Source organism: Cajanus cajan, chromosome 9 (genome assembly GCF_000230855.2).
Source record: "Cajanus cajan strain Asha chromosome 9, NIPB_CcT2T_4, whole genome shotgun sequence".
NCBI classification, from domain to species: domain Eukaryota; kingdom Viridiplantae; phylum Streptophyta; class Magnoliopsida; order Fabales; family Fabaceae; genus Cajanus; species Cajanus cajan.
Window position 1 is genome coordinate 8588098 of NC_138525.1, and position 17505 is coordinate 8605602.

The window sequence follows — 17505 nt, forward strand, 5'->3', positions numbered from 1 at the left end:
TGTTCCACTGTCTTTCCTAACGTTGGATAATCAAATAGAAGGGAAATATATATATTTAAATACATAATTCAAGCTTCAGACAATTTTTAAGAGAAATCTTGTTCTTACCCTAAACTTACATTAGCTGTTTTGTTTTACTTAATATTATTAATGTTGTAAGACATTAGGACAAGAGTAATGGTGAAAATCTTTTACATTTTACATTAATTCTTAAGTTTAAATTTCATTTTTATCACTGTATAAAATAAACTGTTATTTTTGTTTATAAAAAAAATACTTAAAAAATATATTTTAAATAATTTTTAACCAGTGGATGAAATTTGATAATTTATGAAAATTAAACTCATTATGATAAATTAATATAAAAAAGACACTCCGTATTTTTGTATATTTTATTATTTTATTTTAAAAAATAAATAATAGAGGTGAAACAATAAGGAATGATTTCAATTGGAGGGTGTTAGTAATTTAGAGTAATTATATAGAAAAAATAGGATAAAAAGTATTCACACCAAAATCATCTTGTATTCCTTTTTTTTTATAAATTATATGTCTATGTATTTTGTTTAAAAATAAAAAAATATAAAAAAAATAATAGAAATATAACAATAGTGATTAATTTGTAGTTACCATTGTAAGTGATTTTGGGATAATTATAAAGATAAAATAAAAAAAAAATGTGTACATCAAAATCATGCACATTTTATATAATAGATTTAATATATAATATATAATATAAGTTTAATTAAAATGCAAGTTAACTATGATTTTTTTAATTAGTTGATTTAAGTTATACGGTCTTTAAACTCTGTTTAATCATTAGTTTCTTTAAAAACCAAGTTTAAGCTGTGTTTTTTATTTTTGTTTTTTTTATTTTTATTTTTTTTTATCAATATATCTGAGGTAACTTTTAATTGATTGCTTAGTGTTATTATGGTACTTGATGTTACTGATGGTATTTTCCTTGTGAAAATATTTTCCCCTTGGGTGTATGTCATGCATCCAAACGAATACGCTAATCTCACACCCCCACTTCTCTAATTCCAAAGCGTGCATTCATTTTGGAAGCATAAATGAGCATAATAGAATATGGTGCGACAGATCAAAAAGAGTATACATGCAATAATAATCCTAGCAGGTTATTATCATGTCGGGTAGCCCCAGAAACAACCTTGGATAAAATAAAATATAATATTACGATCAAAGTCACTGAGGAGATCCACTTTAGTCCAATTCCTAAAGGTAATTATCAACGGTGCATATCACTGATACAGTGACTGATTCCACTAGCACGTTTCTCAGACTCTGCCTTCTCTTGCCAATTACTCATTCCTTAAGAAAAACACTTTTCTTCTGAATCTGTTTTCTATTCTATTTTCTGTTGTGCGTCTTTCTTCTTTCCCAATATCTCTACAGTGTCACATGCACACACAAGTCACAAGAGAAAACATAGGTTGCAAAGTGGAAACATCTATGGCTACCAACAAGTTTGCAACCATGTTGCATAGGAACACCAATAAAATGGTTGTGATTCTAGTCTATGCAGTGCTTGAATGGCTCTTGATTGCACTTCTCCTCCTAAACTCTTTGTTCAGTTACCTCATCTCAAAATTTGCCAAATGTGTTGGCCTCCAACCACCGTGTCTTTGGTGTTCAAGGGTTGATCATGTCCTTCAGCAAGAGAACAGCACAAAGTTGCACAAAGATCTCGTGTGTGAGGCTCACGCAGCTGAGATTTCAAAGCTTGGTTACTGTTCAAATCACCAAAGACTAGCGGAAACACACAGCATGTGTGAGGATTGTTTGGCCTCTCGGCCAAACCATCATGAGAACTCCTTTGGAATGAGACACAGAATCGCTTTCATTTCGTGGGTGAGTGGTCATGGCAAACATGAAAATGGTGATGACATGATAAGACGGTGCTCTTGCTGCAATGAGAGCTTGAGCAGCCAGCTTTACCCTCCTTATTTGCTGTTGAAGCCTTCTTGGGGCGATAAAGGGTCATTGATTGTGGAAGACTCAATGGATGATGAAAAAGAAGGTGGTAAGGACCTTGAGTTTGAGAGACACAATGAGGAAGATCATGAGGTAGATGAGCATCAGATACTTTCTGATATTGAAAGTTTTATCCTCAGAGAGGTGGCTGAGGATCGTTCCAGTTCTGTTTCAAATTTGCATTCGGATGAAAAGGATGGAGAAAAGGATGAGAAGGAGGATGATCTTATCATTACTGAGGTTGATCCAAGTGCTGATGAGAACTTTGTTTGTCAATTCACTTCCTCTACGAAGGGTTCACACTGGGAAGATAGATCACTTGAAGTCATCAATGTGAAATTTGAGAAGAATGACATGGCTAGTGGTAGCCACCGTTTGGTACCTGTTGAGTTAATAGACTCTGTTACCTCTTTGAATTTTGGAACATGGAAATTGGATCAGGATCTTGGGGAAAGGGAGCAAGGGACTCAGACTCACACCTTTGAAAATGAGTCACCAATTGAAGCACAATTAAGTATCTCAGAAAGAGAAGGATTATTACTCACAATGAATGAGAATGCAGAGAAAACAAGCATTAGAGAGCTCGAAAGCTTGGAAGATTCTATAACTTTGGAACTTGAAGATTTGAAACAGAATTCAGTAGACGAGGTCCATCTACAAGGGATTACTGCTGGAGAAAATGATGTCAAAAGTGTTGAAGGAGTCACCAAAGAACCGGATGATACACAAGGTACAAGGAAGTGCTTGATTTGTAGAATTTCTGGTACTTTATTTATTCACAATAGTGTTGTTCACGTTTCCTATTTTTTATTTTTTATTAAAGTCAGTGCTTGAGAAAACAAAAGGGATAGTGCGCTTCTGTTGAGTGATCTTATTACCTATGCCGTGACTGTAAAAAATCACAAGTTTTTGGTCATGCAGTTGATCTGCCTCAATCTCAAGAACCAGTCTGCTCTAGTGAATGTACACAAGAAGATGAATCTTCATCAAGTGATGATGATGCTGAAATTCAAAATGCCTTTGATGAATTTATTGCTCAGAATAGTCTTAGTAAGACCAATGATATTGATAACAACAGTATGGAAGCAGCTATTCAAGAACCAGAAAATCTACAAGGTAGATAGAAGTACATTAATTTTAAGGATCAAACAATGTCCCTTTGCATTTGTGTTGTTTTTTGTCTCGTAGTTGGCTGGTTCATTAATAGTGATCCCGTATTTATAAACATAAAACTTAATTTAGCATACATAACATAAGAGATTATTATTTAAACGTTTATGACTTCAACATTTTCTCACACAGATAATATGCCTGCATCTGAAGAACCAGCCTGCTCTTGTGAATGCATATCTGAAGATGAATCTTCTTCATCAAGTGATGATGATGCTGAAGTTCAAAACGCCTTTGACAAATTTATCACTCAAAATCATCTAAGTCAGTCTCAAAGTTTATCTAATGATGATAAAAGTATAGAAGCAGATATGGAAGAACCAGAAAATACACGAGGTACAAAGAAGTGCATGAATTCTGTTGTTTCATGCCTCCTAGTAGGCTAGTTCATTAATTATGATCCCATATGTAGTGGAAAAAATTTACTTAATTTCGAATACTTGAAAGACTATGTTCTAAACATTGATTTCAACATTTGCTCACATGGCTAATCATTCTCCATCTGAAGAACCAGCTAGCTCATCTCAAAGCATACCAGAAGATGAATCTTCCACAAGTGAAGATGATACTGAAGCTATTGATGAATTCATCACCCAGAAAAATCTCTGTAAGCTTTACATCTAGTTCTTTGTTTGTTATTATTATTATGATGATTTCAGTTTTGCTATCTGTTGCGAATAAAACTTATATTTATTGATTCCTCGGTGGGAAATGGTTAGCAAAACTGTTGTCTTTTTACCTTCTCTAATTGTGAAGAACTTAATTCTAAAAGAAATGCAAATGTTTCCTTTTTCATTTCAATACCTTTAAACTGTAATTGAACTACAACAATGCAGGTCCAGATAAAGCAGGATCAAACGACAACGAGTATGTTAAGAAGAAGGTTGAGAAAACAATAGAAGTTGAGAAAATTCGTGAAGAAACAAGCAATGAGTCATCCAAGTGCTCAGAGTCTTATGAAGTAGAAGAAGAAAAACTTCCTGAGACTCCTAGATCTGTAGATGGCCTACATTACCTGCATAAAAGAGATGACTCTGTGGATGGAAGTGTTGCAAGTGAGGTAGAATGTGGCGATCCAGTATTAACAATCGACCGGCTAAAAACAGCTTTAAAAGCTGAAAGAAATGCTCTAAGTGCTGTATATCAAGAACTAGAAGAAGAGAGAAGTGCATCAGCAGTGGCTGCCAACCAAACAATGGCAATGATTACAAGATTGCAAGAAGAAAAGGCAGCAATGCAGATGGAAGCATTGCAATACCAAAGGATGATGGAAGAACAATCAGAGTATGATCAGGAAGCCTTACAGCTTTTAAATGAGTTGATGACGAAAAGGGAGAAAGAGAAACAAGAACTTGAGAAAGAATTGGAAGAGTACAGGCAGAAGGTAATGGAATATGAAGCAAAAGAGAAACTGAGGGTGCTGAGAAGAATGAAAGATGGAAGTGTAAGAAGTAGAGACTCCTCTTCTTCTTGCAGCAATGTGGGCTACACCGATGAGCTATCCATTGACTTTAACCGCGATCCACGAGACGAAGATCATGTCTTATTCAACCATGAGGAAAGCAGCCACAACAATGCAAGTGATGACACAGTTTCTAACTTGGAGGAGATGGCACTAGACTGTGTAAAGCATGTGAGTGCTCTTGATGATACATTGGCAGAATTTGAGGAAGAAAGGGCTTCCATTCTAGAACAGCTCAAAGCATTAGAGGAAAAGATTGTTTCATTGGGAGATAACGAGGAATTCCTTGATGACATCAAATTGATTGAGAATTCATCAATGTATTGTGACAAGGACTTGAGTGAAAACTGCAACTTTAGCAGTGTAGAGGAGAATGGATATTCTAATGGTTTTTCAGATGACATTGATAAACACTCTACAATAGGTTCCTTGGCAAAGAAGCTACTGCCATATTTAGATGCAGCTGAGGATGAGACTGAGGAAACATACACAATTGAGAGACAATTGGAATCTGAATCAGTTGACATGCAAAACTCAGATCCTATACTTGAAATGGATAGCATGAAGACATGCATTGAAGAGGAGGTTGATCGCGTGTATGAGAGGTTACAAGCTCTTGAAACAGATAAGGAGTTTCTACAACACTGTATGGGTTCCATACAGAATGGTGGAGAAAAAGGAGTGGATCTGCTTCAAGAAATCCTGCAACATCTTCGTGATCTTAAGGATGTGGAACTACGCTTGAAGACTTTGGGAAATGATCCACTATAGTGAAGTTTGCATTCTCCAAAGACATGTAGGCATAAGGTATGCATTTATGTAAAAAGGGTTGGTATATCTAGTTTCGGAAAAGCTATTGCACTTTTTGTTTCCTAAGTTTAACAATTTCGTGAATTTTCTCTCAACTATTGAAATTGCACATTCTATCACTCAACTTTCAATTTTTTACACATTTTAAAACCTTGTTAATTGACTACCTACCTTCATTAGTTGACCATTAATGTGATATATTGATATCTAACGTAATATGTTAATCTTCGACATGAATTACTAATGTGACATATGGATGATGATGTGATATAATGTACCACATCAACAATCAACATGTTACATTAATGATTGACGTATCACATCAACAATTAACTAATAAAGAAGAACAGTTAATTAATAGGGTGACATAATGTGCAAATTTTAAAAGTTATGTGACAAAATTTGCGAAATGTAGAACTTTGGTGGCAAGAAGTACAATTAAACCTTTCTTAAATCTTATCTTTTAGTTTTTATGGTTAAAACTATTTCATTTTAATTCTTGTACATGTTGTCTATTAGCTATGACCTATAGGGATTATAAAGACTAAAATGTAATATTCTTAACTATAGAGATTAAAAGTAAAATTTATGAAACTATACTAACCAACCGGGTATTTAATCCAATAAAGGTAATGAACTAACGGTGCTAGTTCACTAGCATCAATGTTTCAAAATGCTGAAATATTTTACTTCTTGCTTAATGCAGGTGTTGCTTCATGATGAGTGTGCACATTTAGGATTTGTGGGAAGTCATTTCTCACCCTGCATCATGTAGACCTACAGTAACCAAATTTTGTTGCGAAAAATCAGAAAATTTTCTCCAACGGAGGGAGGGATATTTCTGGTATCATGTGATGGTTTGTTAATTTGGTACCAAAAAGGTTGAAGTCTGTCCATATCTAAGGTCTCAGCTTGATGGGCTATCTACAAAAATTGTGTGAGGCCCAAAATTTTGTAGGGCCTAGAGGAGAACATCATTTGGTCCCCTCAACTTGGGCCTATTTCTCAATACATCAAATCTGTTTTTTTTTAATCTCTTATTTCCTTACCCCATCTTATATGTTTGGTAGGTGGGAGAGGGAAAGTAGTGAAGTTGTAGTACATGAAGAATGGAGTGTTCAAAGTATGGGCTCTTAAACCTCACAGAAAAATCATGTGTCCATCATGATGTATTGTATAATCTGTATCTATTTGTTAATCATATGATAAATCATGTTTCATTTTCTTTTCGATATAATTGAATAATCTGCTTTGTAATTTTACCATCAATGTTGAAGAGGGAAATGAGTTCATAGAATTATGAAGAAGCCAAAAAAAATAAAAGGAAAGATAGAAAGGGAGGACTTCACTTATTCTAATTGTCATTATCATCGCATTACAACTAATTTTAACAATAGTTAGGATCACTTGACACTAAAACTAATATTCTATTATTTATTTATTTATAAGATTTGATTGTCTAATTCATTATAAGTAAGGAAGAATGTTACTTTAATTGATAATATTATACTTATTAAAAAAAATTATTTTAGTTTCCTAAAATTATCCCTTACATTAATAAGATTCTTACACTACTAACTATTTATTGAAATAAGAAAATGACTTTAATTAATGTAAGAGAGAATTGAATAATTTGTCTTTTTAATTATACTGTCAATGTTGAAGTAGGAAATGAGTTGATAGAATTATGAAAAAGTTGAAAATCAAAAAGAAGGTAGAAATATCTCTTTTATTAATTGTCACTATTATCACATTACGACTAATGTTAACGATAAAAGATCATGAGACTAAATATAATATCCTATTATTTATATTTTTATAAGATTTAATTGTCTAATTTATTGTAAGTAAAGTTATTTTATTTGATAATATTAAATTATTATAAATTTTTTATTTTTATTTTTGTAACACTATCCCTAACACTAATAAGATTCTTACCCTACTAATTATTTGCATAAATAAGAAAATAACTTTAATTAATGTAAAAAATAATTGAATAATCTGCCTTCTAATTTTATCATCGATGTTTAACGTGGGAAATGAATTGGTATAATTGTAAAAAATTAAAAAAGGGAAGGTAGAAAGGGAGGATGTCACTTTTCCTAATTGTCACTATCATCACATTACAACTAATTTTAGCTATAGAAGATCACTTGAGACTAAATCTAATATCCTATTATTTATTTATTTTTATAAGATTTAATGACCTAATTTATTGCAAGTAAGGAATTAGCTCACTTTTTTGATAATAATAAATTTATTATATATTTTCATTTTTATTTTTCTAAAATTATTCATAAGTTGTATGTGTTGATGAGTTAATATTGTGATGATATAAGTTGTATGTGTTAACGTGTTGTGAAGGTGCTACTGAGATGTATGTTGTCTATGCGTTGTGTGTTGCATGGGGAATAAGTTGTTATTGTTGATAGTGATGTTGTGTTACAAGTTGCTTTTATATTCATATGTTGTTTAAGTATTATGTATTGTATGTTGAACAAGTTGATGAACATGATGACAGTAATGCTAAGTTGCATGTGTTGTGTGTTGAACTATTTGATGATGATAGTGATGTTAAGTTGCTAGTGTTGTAAGTTGTTTTCATATATATATATGTGTGTGTGTGTGTGTGTGTGTGTTGTTGTTGATAGGTATGTAATACATGTGTTGCTTGTTGTTATGTTGAATATGGTGATTATTATTATGAGTTATTTATTTTCTCTAACTTATCCTTGCATGTTTTCATGTGGTTTGGACTACGATGATCATACGATGTATGAGAGCATGACATGAATAAGCTGAGAGATAATTGCTAGAGACAACAGGAGGTGCCTGAAGTTGGATTTTTATTTTGTAGACTACCAGTTGTTGGTAGATACTTCTATATAAATGTTTGTATATAGTTGCTGGACAAGCAACATAGTTGTACATATTCATGAGTTGTAGATGTACTTATATTATATTACTGTTTAAGTATAGGTATATTTCAGTAGTGTGTTGTAGTGTTTCGCAGTGTGATGGTCAAGGCGAGTCGTTACACTATTTTATATATAAACCTTCAATTTATTCCTTATTTTTACGTTTCTTTAAAACACTAGTTTCTTCAATTTATATTACATATTATATATTTCATATTTTGGACTCCTTCGTGTGGCTTCAAGATTCCTGAATCCAAATTCGAAAAGTCCAAAAGGTGATAACGGACAGCACATGTCATAACAAAGCAAAGAGAAAATGAAGATCACGAGTTCGACCAATTGCATGTTGTTATCCATAAATGAAGTATGATTTGAAATTTGTCAATCCTTATTATGCAACTCTTTCTGTAACATTTAAGGTGAGTTGGTTGGGATCAGAGTGAGAAATCGGAAGGGAAAAAAAAAGTTAAAACAGAGTAAAAGTTAAAAAAGAGGGGGGAGGGGGTGAATTGCTTGGTTCACGTGAGATGTAATGTAATAGTTAGAAAATGAATTAAATAATAATAATAATAATAATAAGAGCCACGGTAAAAGTTTAATTGACTAACTAAAAAATGATTAAAATTATTTTTATTTTTATTAAACTAAACACTCCTACTTTTATTATATTTCTCATGTATTTACATTTTTTCTTCTTCTCTATTTTTATTTATCCTATTTGGCTATTTCTCACATACAACCGAACACACTTTTACCAACAAAGTTTTAAGGCTTTTTGACCAAAGTAGGGTCGTTGACCAAGTTATTTACGTAAATGAGGTTGTTTTGAATTTATTTACGCCTTTGGGGCTCTTTATAACGGTGTCGCTATGGCCCACAGCGACACTAGTACCACGTGACATTTTATAAACTTCAGGAAAGCCATGAAAGCCATATTAATAGTGTCCCTACAGCCTATAGCGCCACAAAACAGCTTCAATAAAGTCGCTGCAGCCTAAAGCGCCACATATATAAAAAAACAATTATTTTTAATAATTAAAATGTGATAAAAAAATAAATTATTTAATAATTTAAAAAAAAAATAGAAATATAGTGGCGCTGTAAGCCACAGCGCCAGTTAATAAAAAATTAATTTTAATAATTAAAATGTGATAAAAAAAACAAGTTATAATTTAAAAAAAAAGGAAACAGAACCTACAGCCTAAAGCGCCACATATATAAAAAAAACAATGTATAAAATAAATTTATAATAATTAAAATGTGATAAAAAAGAATTTAATTTTTTTTAATAATTAAATTTTTTTAAAAAAAATCAGAAATATAGTGGCGCTGTAGGCCACAACGGCACTTATTTTAAAAATAAAAAGCGTAAATACAAAAAAAAATGTATAAAATAAAGAAAAATGAGAAATAGGTAAATATTTATAAGTACATATTTGTATGATATTCCTAAATAAAAAAAATGTGATAAAAAATAATTTATTTAATAATTAAAAAAAAACAGAAATATAGTGACGCTGTAGGCCATAGCGTCACATATTTTAAAAATTAAAAAACGTAAATAGAAAATTAAAAATGTATAAAATAAAGAAAAATCAGAAATAGCTAAATATATAAATATATATTTTTATGATATGCGTAAATAAAATAAAAGTTGATAAAAAAACTATTTTTTGAATAATTTAAAAAAAAAAATGTGGCGCAGTGGCCTGCAGCGACATTGGGGCGCTGTAGGCCACAGCGACACAGGTGGTGGTTGAGAAATTAATTACAGTGGCCACGTGTCAAATTACCGCTGATTTAACCCGTAGTAATTGGCACGTGGCTTTATACAGTAAAAAAAATATAAAAAAAATGCCTATATAAGGGATTTTACCCTCAGATGGTCCCCCCCTCTCATTTTTGTTTCCAGAGTTGCACGAGAGTCTCCATCAGGTAAGTTTTTTTTATTTTTTTTATTTATCTGTTTAATTTATTTAAAAATTATTTACTTACTTTTAAATTTTGTTTAACGTTTAGATATTTTTATTTTTATTTCAGGGTAATTTTTATTTTGTGAATTTCTCTAGAGTTCCAGATTTATTGAAGCTTTCAGGTATTTTAATGTTTATTATTTTCTTTAATTTATAATTTATTTAAATTTATTAATTTTTATAGTTACTGTAATTTAATTAGAATTATTTATATTTTTTTTGTGCAATTATTTGAAAGTCGCTGTGGGTTACGTCATTTGACATAGTTGTGTAATTATTCATTTTAAATTATTTCTGTGTAATTTATATTGAATTTAGAAATAATGATATTTAAATTTTGAATTGAATTATTTTAATTATGTTAAAAATATATTTAAATAGAAAAGAAATTAATTAAAAGAAATTCAAAAAATTTAATTACGTGTTATTTAAATTTATTTAAAAACAATTATTTAATTTTTAAATTGAATTAAATAACTTCAAAACAACTCCATTTACGTAAATAAGTGGGTCAACGACCCCACTTTGGTCAAAAACGCGAATTGAGATGGTATAAAATAGAGTGAATTCAATCTGGAATTACGTAGTGTTTAACATATTTTTTAAGCTTTTATTCTTCTTAAAATGAGAATATGGGTCAAACACATTTTATGAAAATCTATTGAAAATTTAAACATCTTAATTTATACATGAATAAATAAAAACAAATAGTTTATATATAAATTTATTTATTTTATAAAAGCTAGGTGAATGAAACTTGTTAAAATGATTTATCTTGGCTTTTTGACCAAAGTGGGGTCGTTGACCAAGTTATTTACGTAAATGAGGCTGTTTTGAATTTATTTATATAATGGATGAAATAATGTGCTGTTAAATTTTGTTATAGATGGCATCATCTTCTACATCTACGCGTGTGAGTTGTGGACCCGTTGAGGATGATTTATTGTCATTGCAATCCATACATGTTTCACAACATGTTTGGAATAGAGAAGAAGATAGGAGATTATTAGCACGACGTGCTGCTCCAACACGTAATGGAATTGACGGAATTCCACATCAAATAGTTCCGTTAATAGACCAGGCTGGATTTGGATGGATTGCTCGGTTGAGTTATATCAAAATGAGTCCTGGTTTATTAACTGCTCTGGTAGAATGATGGAGACCAGAAACACACACATTTCATATGCCATTTGGAGAATGCACAATTACTCTCCAAGATGTTGGTATGATTGTTGGTCTTCCAGTTGACGGTGAAGCACTGTTAAGTCAAGGCAGTGGTAATATATTCGAATTAGGTACTAAAATAATTATACTTTAAGTTGTATTTTTTTGTTTAAGTAATTGTGTTTTATAATATTAAAAATCGGTAAATAATTTGTTTTATTTTTTGCAGCTCATGATCTTTTAGGTGTTGTTCCACCTGAGTCACAAATTAAAGGACATCGGGTGAAATTATCTTGGTTGGCAACATATTTTAATGACATTGCAGATGATCTACAGGAGGTACATCAGTTGCTTCCTTATGCTCGAGCCTAGATACTACGCTTTATAGGAGGGCTTCTGTTTCCTGATAGATCTTCCAGCTATGTCTCATTGAGGTGGTTGGCGTTCTTAGGTGACTTTCAGACCATTAAGACGTATGCATGGGGTGCTGCATTGCTTGGATATTTGTATCGCAATTTATGCACCTCTACAGATTACAAAACGCCAAGTTGTGGTGGATTTACACTTTTATTGCAGTTATGGGCATGAGAACGATTCCCAACCATTCTGTCTTCTCCATTTCCACCTATTCCTCCAGCTTGTCCTGTTGGTTTAAGGTATGATGAAATTCAAAATATTAACATTGTTAAAATTATTGAATAAATGTTACAGAAATTAATTGTTTACATTTTGATTTCAGGTGGTCCAACACAGCCACTAAAATAAGCATGAGCGATGATATTAAATTTTATCGCAAATTCTTTGATCGGTTGACCAGAAAATCTGTAAGTAAATAAAATTGAAGGGTTTACGGTTTTCATTATGTAAGTTATTAGTATTTTAATATAAACTAATTACATTTTTTTATTTACAGATTATTTGGCAACCATATCTGCCTTTGGAACAGATGCCCGAGGACTGTACACAGGGGATTCGTATTTGGGGTTCTGTAATCCCGTTACTTTCTCTGTGTATTTGTGAATGGCATCAGCCTGATAGGGTCATGAGGCAATTTGGTTACCAACAACCAGTTCCAAATCCTCCAATGACTCCTGCTCATGTGCATGCGTTGACCCTGCGGGGAAAGACTGATGACGATTGGACTACAATATTAAGTCCAGCACTTGAGCACTGGGCCAATCGATATGCATACCACTTTGCACCTACTTCTCCACAGGTTGGACTATTAGGTCCAAATTATGAATACATGAGGTGGTATCGCAGAAAGGGGAAATTGTACATTGATCCTGATGAAGTTAAAGACTCGATTGTGGTATGTGCATATTACAACTCATATTTTAATATAATATTTTGTTAAATTATAAAGTGGTAAACTAATTTTTTTATGTTTTGTATATGTAGGGAGACGTAACTGAATGCTTGGCATACTTGACATCTCTTCATGGCAGCCCAGAGTTTTCTATGGAAGCAGTCACAGAGCAGACTAATCGATTATTATCGATATCTGATGACTATAGGGCTAGATTCGTTGAGCCAGCTGAGGAAGCACCCCTTCCCCCTGGTTCATATGATGTGGGGACTTTCAATGTTCCTGCACAGTCAAGGGAGGCTGGAGGGTTACCTAGACGAAGAACGCCAGTTGAGGCGATGGATCAGATGTACCCTACAATGCCAGACAGAGCAGCAGGGTTATATTATATTCCTTCTCAGGAGCCCACTTATCCATCGCAGTCCCAATACACATATTGGTACACTCCACCTCGCCCTCCAGGTTTTGAGACATCAGTTCCGATGACTACTACACATATCTGTGAGTCACTTGGTTTAGACTCATCACCGGAACCAACTATGTCATCAGAAATGATGGATCATATTTTTGGACATTCCCCTTTAATGACTCCACAACCAAGTATGCCACAGGATGCCACACAATCGAGTCAGGAAGCACCATTTCATATTCCGTATGATCATGATTATATCAGTCGTACTTATACATCAGGTCTACTCATATTTTATTATTTTGTTATTCTTTTCTTCTTATAATTATATCAATATTAATAATTTGTGTCAAATATGACGTTGCAGGTGTTGATTTGCGTCCACAATTTTCTGCGGAGGCTAGTCATCACCCATCACCGCCAGAACAAAGACGTGTTCGAAGAAATCCTCAAAGGGCTGCAAGGGAAAGACGACGACGGTGTATTCTAACTCCTGCTACTGATAGAGGGCATCATCATCAGGAAGATGAGGAAGACGATGATGAGTAGATTTTGTATAATTATCAATAGACAATAGTAATTACATTATGTTATACAATGACCATCATGAATACACATTACTAATTACATTATGTTTAACAAATTCTAAACATCTTCATAACTTATCGACTGATTATTAGACTTAGATGGACAATTGCGCCTGTTGTGACCCTCTTGTTTGCATATGCTACATTTTGGTCGTCGTTGTGAGCTCTCAACCCAATCCATTTCGTTTCTAATTCTTGTGGATTTCGGTCTCCCTTTCCCGCGTACTGATGTTGGATCTGGGACAAGTATCCAATCCTCATTACTCGGAGGGATTAAGTCTTCATTTCCGATTGGTTCCCACGGACCAGAGTAGGCTTTTAAAACATAATCACTGGTATAAACATGATCTATAAACTGGTAGTAATCAATGCTAACAACACCACATGCAGCTATAACATGAGAACAAGGATAATGAAATGCTGTAAACTTTCCGCATTGACAGTATCGTTCCTTTAAATTCACTACCCATTTCTTCCCTCCTGTTTGTGTTATTGGATCAAATGCCTCTTGAACCTCAAATTTTGAAGATTCAATGTCGTATCTACAAACTTGGTGGGAACAAGCCTCTTCTTGATTTTTTTGCAAAGCTTCAACCAACTTTGAAACGAAGACCTTCCCAGATGAAACATTGGCTAAAGCACGACTACCACGATTACTAAAATACTCAGCGCACCTGGTATACGTCGACCGAACTAATGCAGTGATAGGGAGATTTCTACAATCCTTTAACACCTTGTTAACACATTCAGACAAATTTGTTGTCATGTGACCATATCTTCGACCATCTGCATCATATGTCATACTCCATTTGTCTTTTGATATAGCTCCTATCCACCTTTGAACATCAGGGTTAGATTCACAAAACTTTTGCAAATTGCGATAAAAAATGTGCTTACACGGTGTATACCCTGCATACAAATTATAAATAATGCACAAATTATAAATAATGCACAATAAAATATTTACAAATGATTAAAAATTTTAAAATAACAATACGTACCTAACTTCACAAGCTTTTGTTTAAGTTTCACATTCTTGAATCGAGTATTAAAATTACTTGCAATGTGCCTAATGCAGTACTTGTGATATGCATTTGGCGGTCTCCAACCAATTGCCTCATTGTCAATGGCTGATTTAATGCTACGATGTCGATCAGATATTAAACATATCCCTTCTTTGTTTGTAACATGTAATCGCAAATGAGACAAGAACCACGACCACGCAAGTAATGTTTCTCCTTCAACAACAGCAAATGCAAGAGGAAGAACGTTGTTATTACCATCTTGAGTTGTAGCAATGAGCAATGTACCTCAATACTTGCCATATAGATGAGTGCCATCAACTTGTATCAACGGTTTACAAAAATTAAAGGCATCACAACACGGCTTGAATGTCCAGAATAATCTGTGAAATTGACGGTAACCACGATGATAACGATTACCAACAAAAAACTCATCATGACACAGATCATAAAATGACCCTGGAGCAATTTCTTTCATGTATTGCAGCCATCGAGGTAAATAAGCATACGATTCTTCCCAATCTCCAAAAACGTTAACAATTGCTTTTTGTTTCGCCATCCAAGCCTTTCTATAAGATATTTTAAACCCAGTTTGAGATGTTATTCTCTCTTGGATAAGGCTAATCTTGATTGATGGATCTTGGTTAACCATTCCTACATATTAAATATTAGTAAACACTAACAGAAATTATTATTAATATAAACTATAAACTTTGCAGAACTTACCTTGTATGAATGTTGCAATTAACTCAGAATCTAACTTAGCATGATCTTGGGACAAAGACATGTTCAAACACGTATGACGTCCACCCCACTGAGTCACTGTCCACTTATCAGATCTCTTTGACTCAATGGCTCTCATGTACCATCCACATCCATCATGTGCATTTGGACATCTAACAACCCACTTAGTCTTTTTCGACTCAACCACATAAAAACTTTGATGCATTCTCATTGCATTTTGCTTGACTGCATTTTTAACTGCATCTTTATTCTCAAACTCCAACCCCACATATAAATCTTGCCCAATTGACCAAGTACTACCGACATCCATCCCTGGGATATCTTCTTCATCGGGATGATTCCAATTGATGTTAGTGTAGTGGGGTAAATTACCCCAAAATTGACTTCCACCTATTTTAATAATAATGAATTTATTAATTTCCATAAAATCAATTTCAACAATTTATTTTAAACAAATAACAAATTATTGACAAATTTAATTTTCCGATGTTACCTTCAGTAGGTGGATACATTGAAATTGGTTCAACCATTGGACTATTAACAAGAACATCCGGCTGCACCTCATCATCAGATGGTTCACAATTATCAATTTCATCTTCATTCGATTCATCAATGCTTTCATATGATGATGAAACATGATAGTCTTCATCTTCATCGTCATCTTCATCTTCATCTCTTATGATCAAAGGTGATCGTTGAATTGACAAATTTTCTAATGAAAAAGTAGAAGATTCTTGCATACCTATTTCAGCATATAATTCCATTATTGGCATCACATTCTGGCTCTGAAATGCTTCTATCATGCATTGTACATCATCATCGTCACTCAATTCCAATGAAGAATATATGTTGTTATCACCTTGTGAAACTAAAAATCTATAACTTACAGATAATATCACTTGATTTGAGTTAAGATTAAATTTGTTGTGAATCCTTCTCTTTAATATATCCAAAGTGATACCTCGTTTAATATACATTCCTTTTTTTGGTCCATCAAATGTTACATCTTCAGCACCTTCATACATCTTTCCAGTGTAAATATAAGCAATCATTTGATCCATAATATCTGCAACAACAAAAAATTAATTAGTGCAAATACCTACAATTTATATCTTAAAAAAAAATTATACTCACCGAATCAGAAACAAACGTAACTAGCTCAGAGATTTAAATCAACCAAAACATAACTAATAAGTATATGATTTCAACTGTGAAAAAAACATAGCTAGGGGGGGTATATATAGTGATATTGTCGCTGTGGGCAACAACGACACTAAGAGTCGCTGTAGGCCACAACGCCTATTTAAAATTATTTAAAGGACAAAAATATATATATAAAAATAATATAAATTACAGAAAAATAAACTTTATAATTACAAATTAATATTTAAGTGCTAAATATAAATTAAACAAATTTCCAAACAAAATAAGTTAATAACTAAAAAAAAAAAATTACTGGCGTTGTGGGCCACAGCGACACTAAGAGTCGCTGTAGGCCACAGCGCCTATTTAAAATTATTTAAAGGACAAAAATATATATACAAAAACAATATAAATTACAGAAAAATAAACTTTATAATTACAAATTAATATTTAAGTGCTAAATATAAATTAAACAAATTTACAAACAAAATAAGTTAATAACTATAAAAAAAAATTAATTAGTGGCGCTGTGGGCCACAACGACTCTGTGTCGCTATAGGCCACAGCGCCACTTAAATAAATAATTAAATCTATTTTTTAAAATTACGTTTTTAAATAATTTTTTTATAAATATATAATAAGTATACTCAGTTGATTATTTTAAGGTTACATTTAAATTATTTCAGTTTTTTTCGTTTTTTTTCTTAAATGGTGTCGCTATGGGCTACACCAGCTTTGTTGGCTCACAAACTGTGTTGGTCCAGCCCATAGCGACACTGTTGTGGCTCATTCCAGCCAT

General features: G+C 32.6%; 4 protein-coding genes across 5 annotated transcripts; 3 read left to right on the forward strand and 1 right to left on the reverse strand.

Annotated features, from left to right (window-relative positions):
* The first annotated feature begins 1033 nt into the window (after positions 1–1033).
* LOC109795327 (myosin-binding protein 3) lies at positions 1034–6674 on the forward strand. Of its 2 annotated transcripts, none has more exons than XM_029274834.2 (6): positions 1034–2725; positions 2917–3111; positions 3298–3501; positions 3680–3772; positions 4002–5434; positions 6144–6674. In XM_029274834.2, exons 1-5 carry the CDS (start codon positions 1423–1425, stop codon positions 5396–5398), a joined length of 3192 nt encoding a protein of 1063 aa, XP_029130667.1. In that variant the 5' UTR covers positions 1034–1422; the 3' UTR covers positions 5399–5434; positions 6144–6674. The 2 variants fall into 2 exon arrangements, with proteins under 2 accessions (XP_029130667.1, XP_020210374.1); XM_020354785.3 differs by having other exon boundaries at positions 1040–2725; positions 3674–3772.
* A 4540-nt stretch (positions 6675–11214) lies between these two features.
* LOC145951914 (serine/threonine-protein phosphatase 7 long form homolog) lies at positions 11215–12907 on the forward strand. Its single transcript, XM_083064101.1, has 7 exons — positions 11215–11458; positions 11573–11623; positions 11722–11831; positions 11944–12137; positions 12232–12316; positions 12406–12808; positions 12894–12907. Exons 1-7 carry the CDS (start codon positions 11215–11217, stop codon positions 12905–12907), a joined length of 1101 nt encoding a protein of 366 aa, XP_082920227.1.
* LOC145951877 (uncharacterized) lies at positions 12890–14509 on the forward strand. The gene is made up of 2 exons (XM_083064031.1): positions 12890–13491; positions 13578–14509. Exons 1-2 carry the CDS (start codon positions 12954–12956, stop codon positions 13757–13759), a joined length of 720 nt encoding a protein of 239 aa, XP_082920157.1. The 5' UTR covers positions 12890–12953; the 3' UTR covers positions 13760–14509.
* Positions 13856–17505, reverse strand: LOC145951915 (uncharacterized). The gene is made up of 8 exons (XM_083064102.1): positions 17454–17505; positions 16525–16629; positions 16306–16422; positions 16057–16158; positions 15546–15887; positions 15120–15473; positions 14799–15035; positions 13856–14706 (listed from the first exon to the last, which is right to left on the reverse strand). The coding sequence occupies exons 1-8, from the start codon at positions 17503–17505 to the stop codon at positions 13856–13858; spliced, it is 2160 nt and encodes a 719-aa protein (XP_082920228.1).

What these genes read in the sequence shown, in the direction of transcription:
- LOC109795327 (XM_020354785.3), top strand. Translation starts at nt 1,423, where the DNA reads ATGCACACACAAGTCACAAGAGAAAACATAGGTTGCAAAGTGGAAACA. An exon ending in AGAACCGGATGATACACAAG is followed by an intron (nt 2,726 to 2,916) that starts GTACAAGGAAGT and finishes TTGGTCATGCAG; the next exon opens with TTGATCTGCCTCAATCTCAA. An exon ending in CATCACCCAGAAAAATCTCT is followed by an intron (nt 3,773 to 4,001) that starts GTAAGCTTTACA and finishes ACAACAATGCAG; the next exon opens with GTCCAGATAAAGCAGGATCA.
- LOC145951914 (XM_083064101.1), top strand. Translation starts at nt 11,215, where the DNA reads ATGGCATCATCTTCTACATCTACGCGTGTGAGTTGTGGACCCGTTGAG. An exon ending in TTATATCAAAATGAGTCCTG is followed by an intron (nt 11,459 to 11,572) that starts GTTTATTAACTG and finishes TTGGTCTTCCAG; the next exon opens with TTGACGGTGAAGCACTGTTA. An exon ending in TGGTAATATATTCGAATTAG is followed by an intron (nt 11,624 to 11,721) that starts GTACTAAAATAA and finishes TATTTTTTGCAG; the next exon opens with CTCATGATCTTTTAGGTGTT.
- LOC145951877 (XM_083064031.1), top strand. Translation starts at nt 12,954, where the DNA reads ATGGAAGCAGTCACAGAGCAGACTAATCGATTATTATCGATATCTGAT. An exon ending in CAGTCGTACTTATACATCAG is followed by an intron (nt 13,492 to 13,577) that starts GTCTACTCATAT and finishes ATGACGTTGCAG; the next exon opens with GTGTTGATTTGCGTCCACAA.
- LOC145951915 (XM_083064102.1), bottom strand. Translation starts at nt 17,505, where the DNA reads ATGGCTGGAATGAGCCACAACAGTGTCGCTATGGGCTGGACCAACACA. An exon ending in GGGCTGGACCAACACAGTTT is followed by an intron (nt 16,630 to 17,453) that starts GTGAGCCAACAA and finishes TTGTTGTTGCAG; the next exon opens with ATATTATGGATCAAATGATT. An exon ending in TGATGGCACTCATCTATATG is followed by an intron (nt 15,036 to 15,119) that starts GCAAGTATTGAG and finishes CTGTTGTTGAAG; the next exon opens with GAGAAACATTACTTGCGTGG.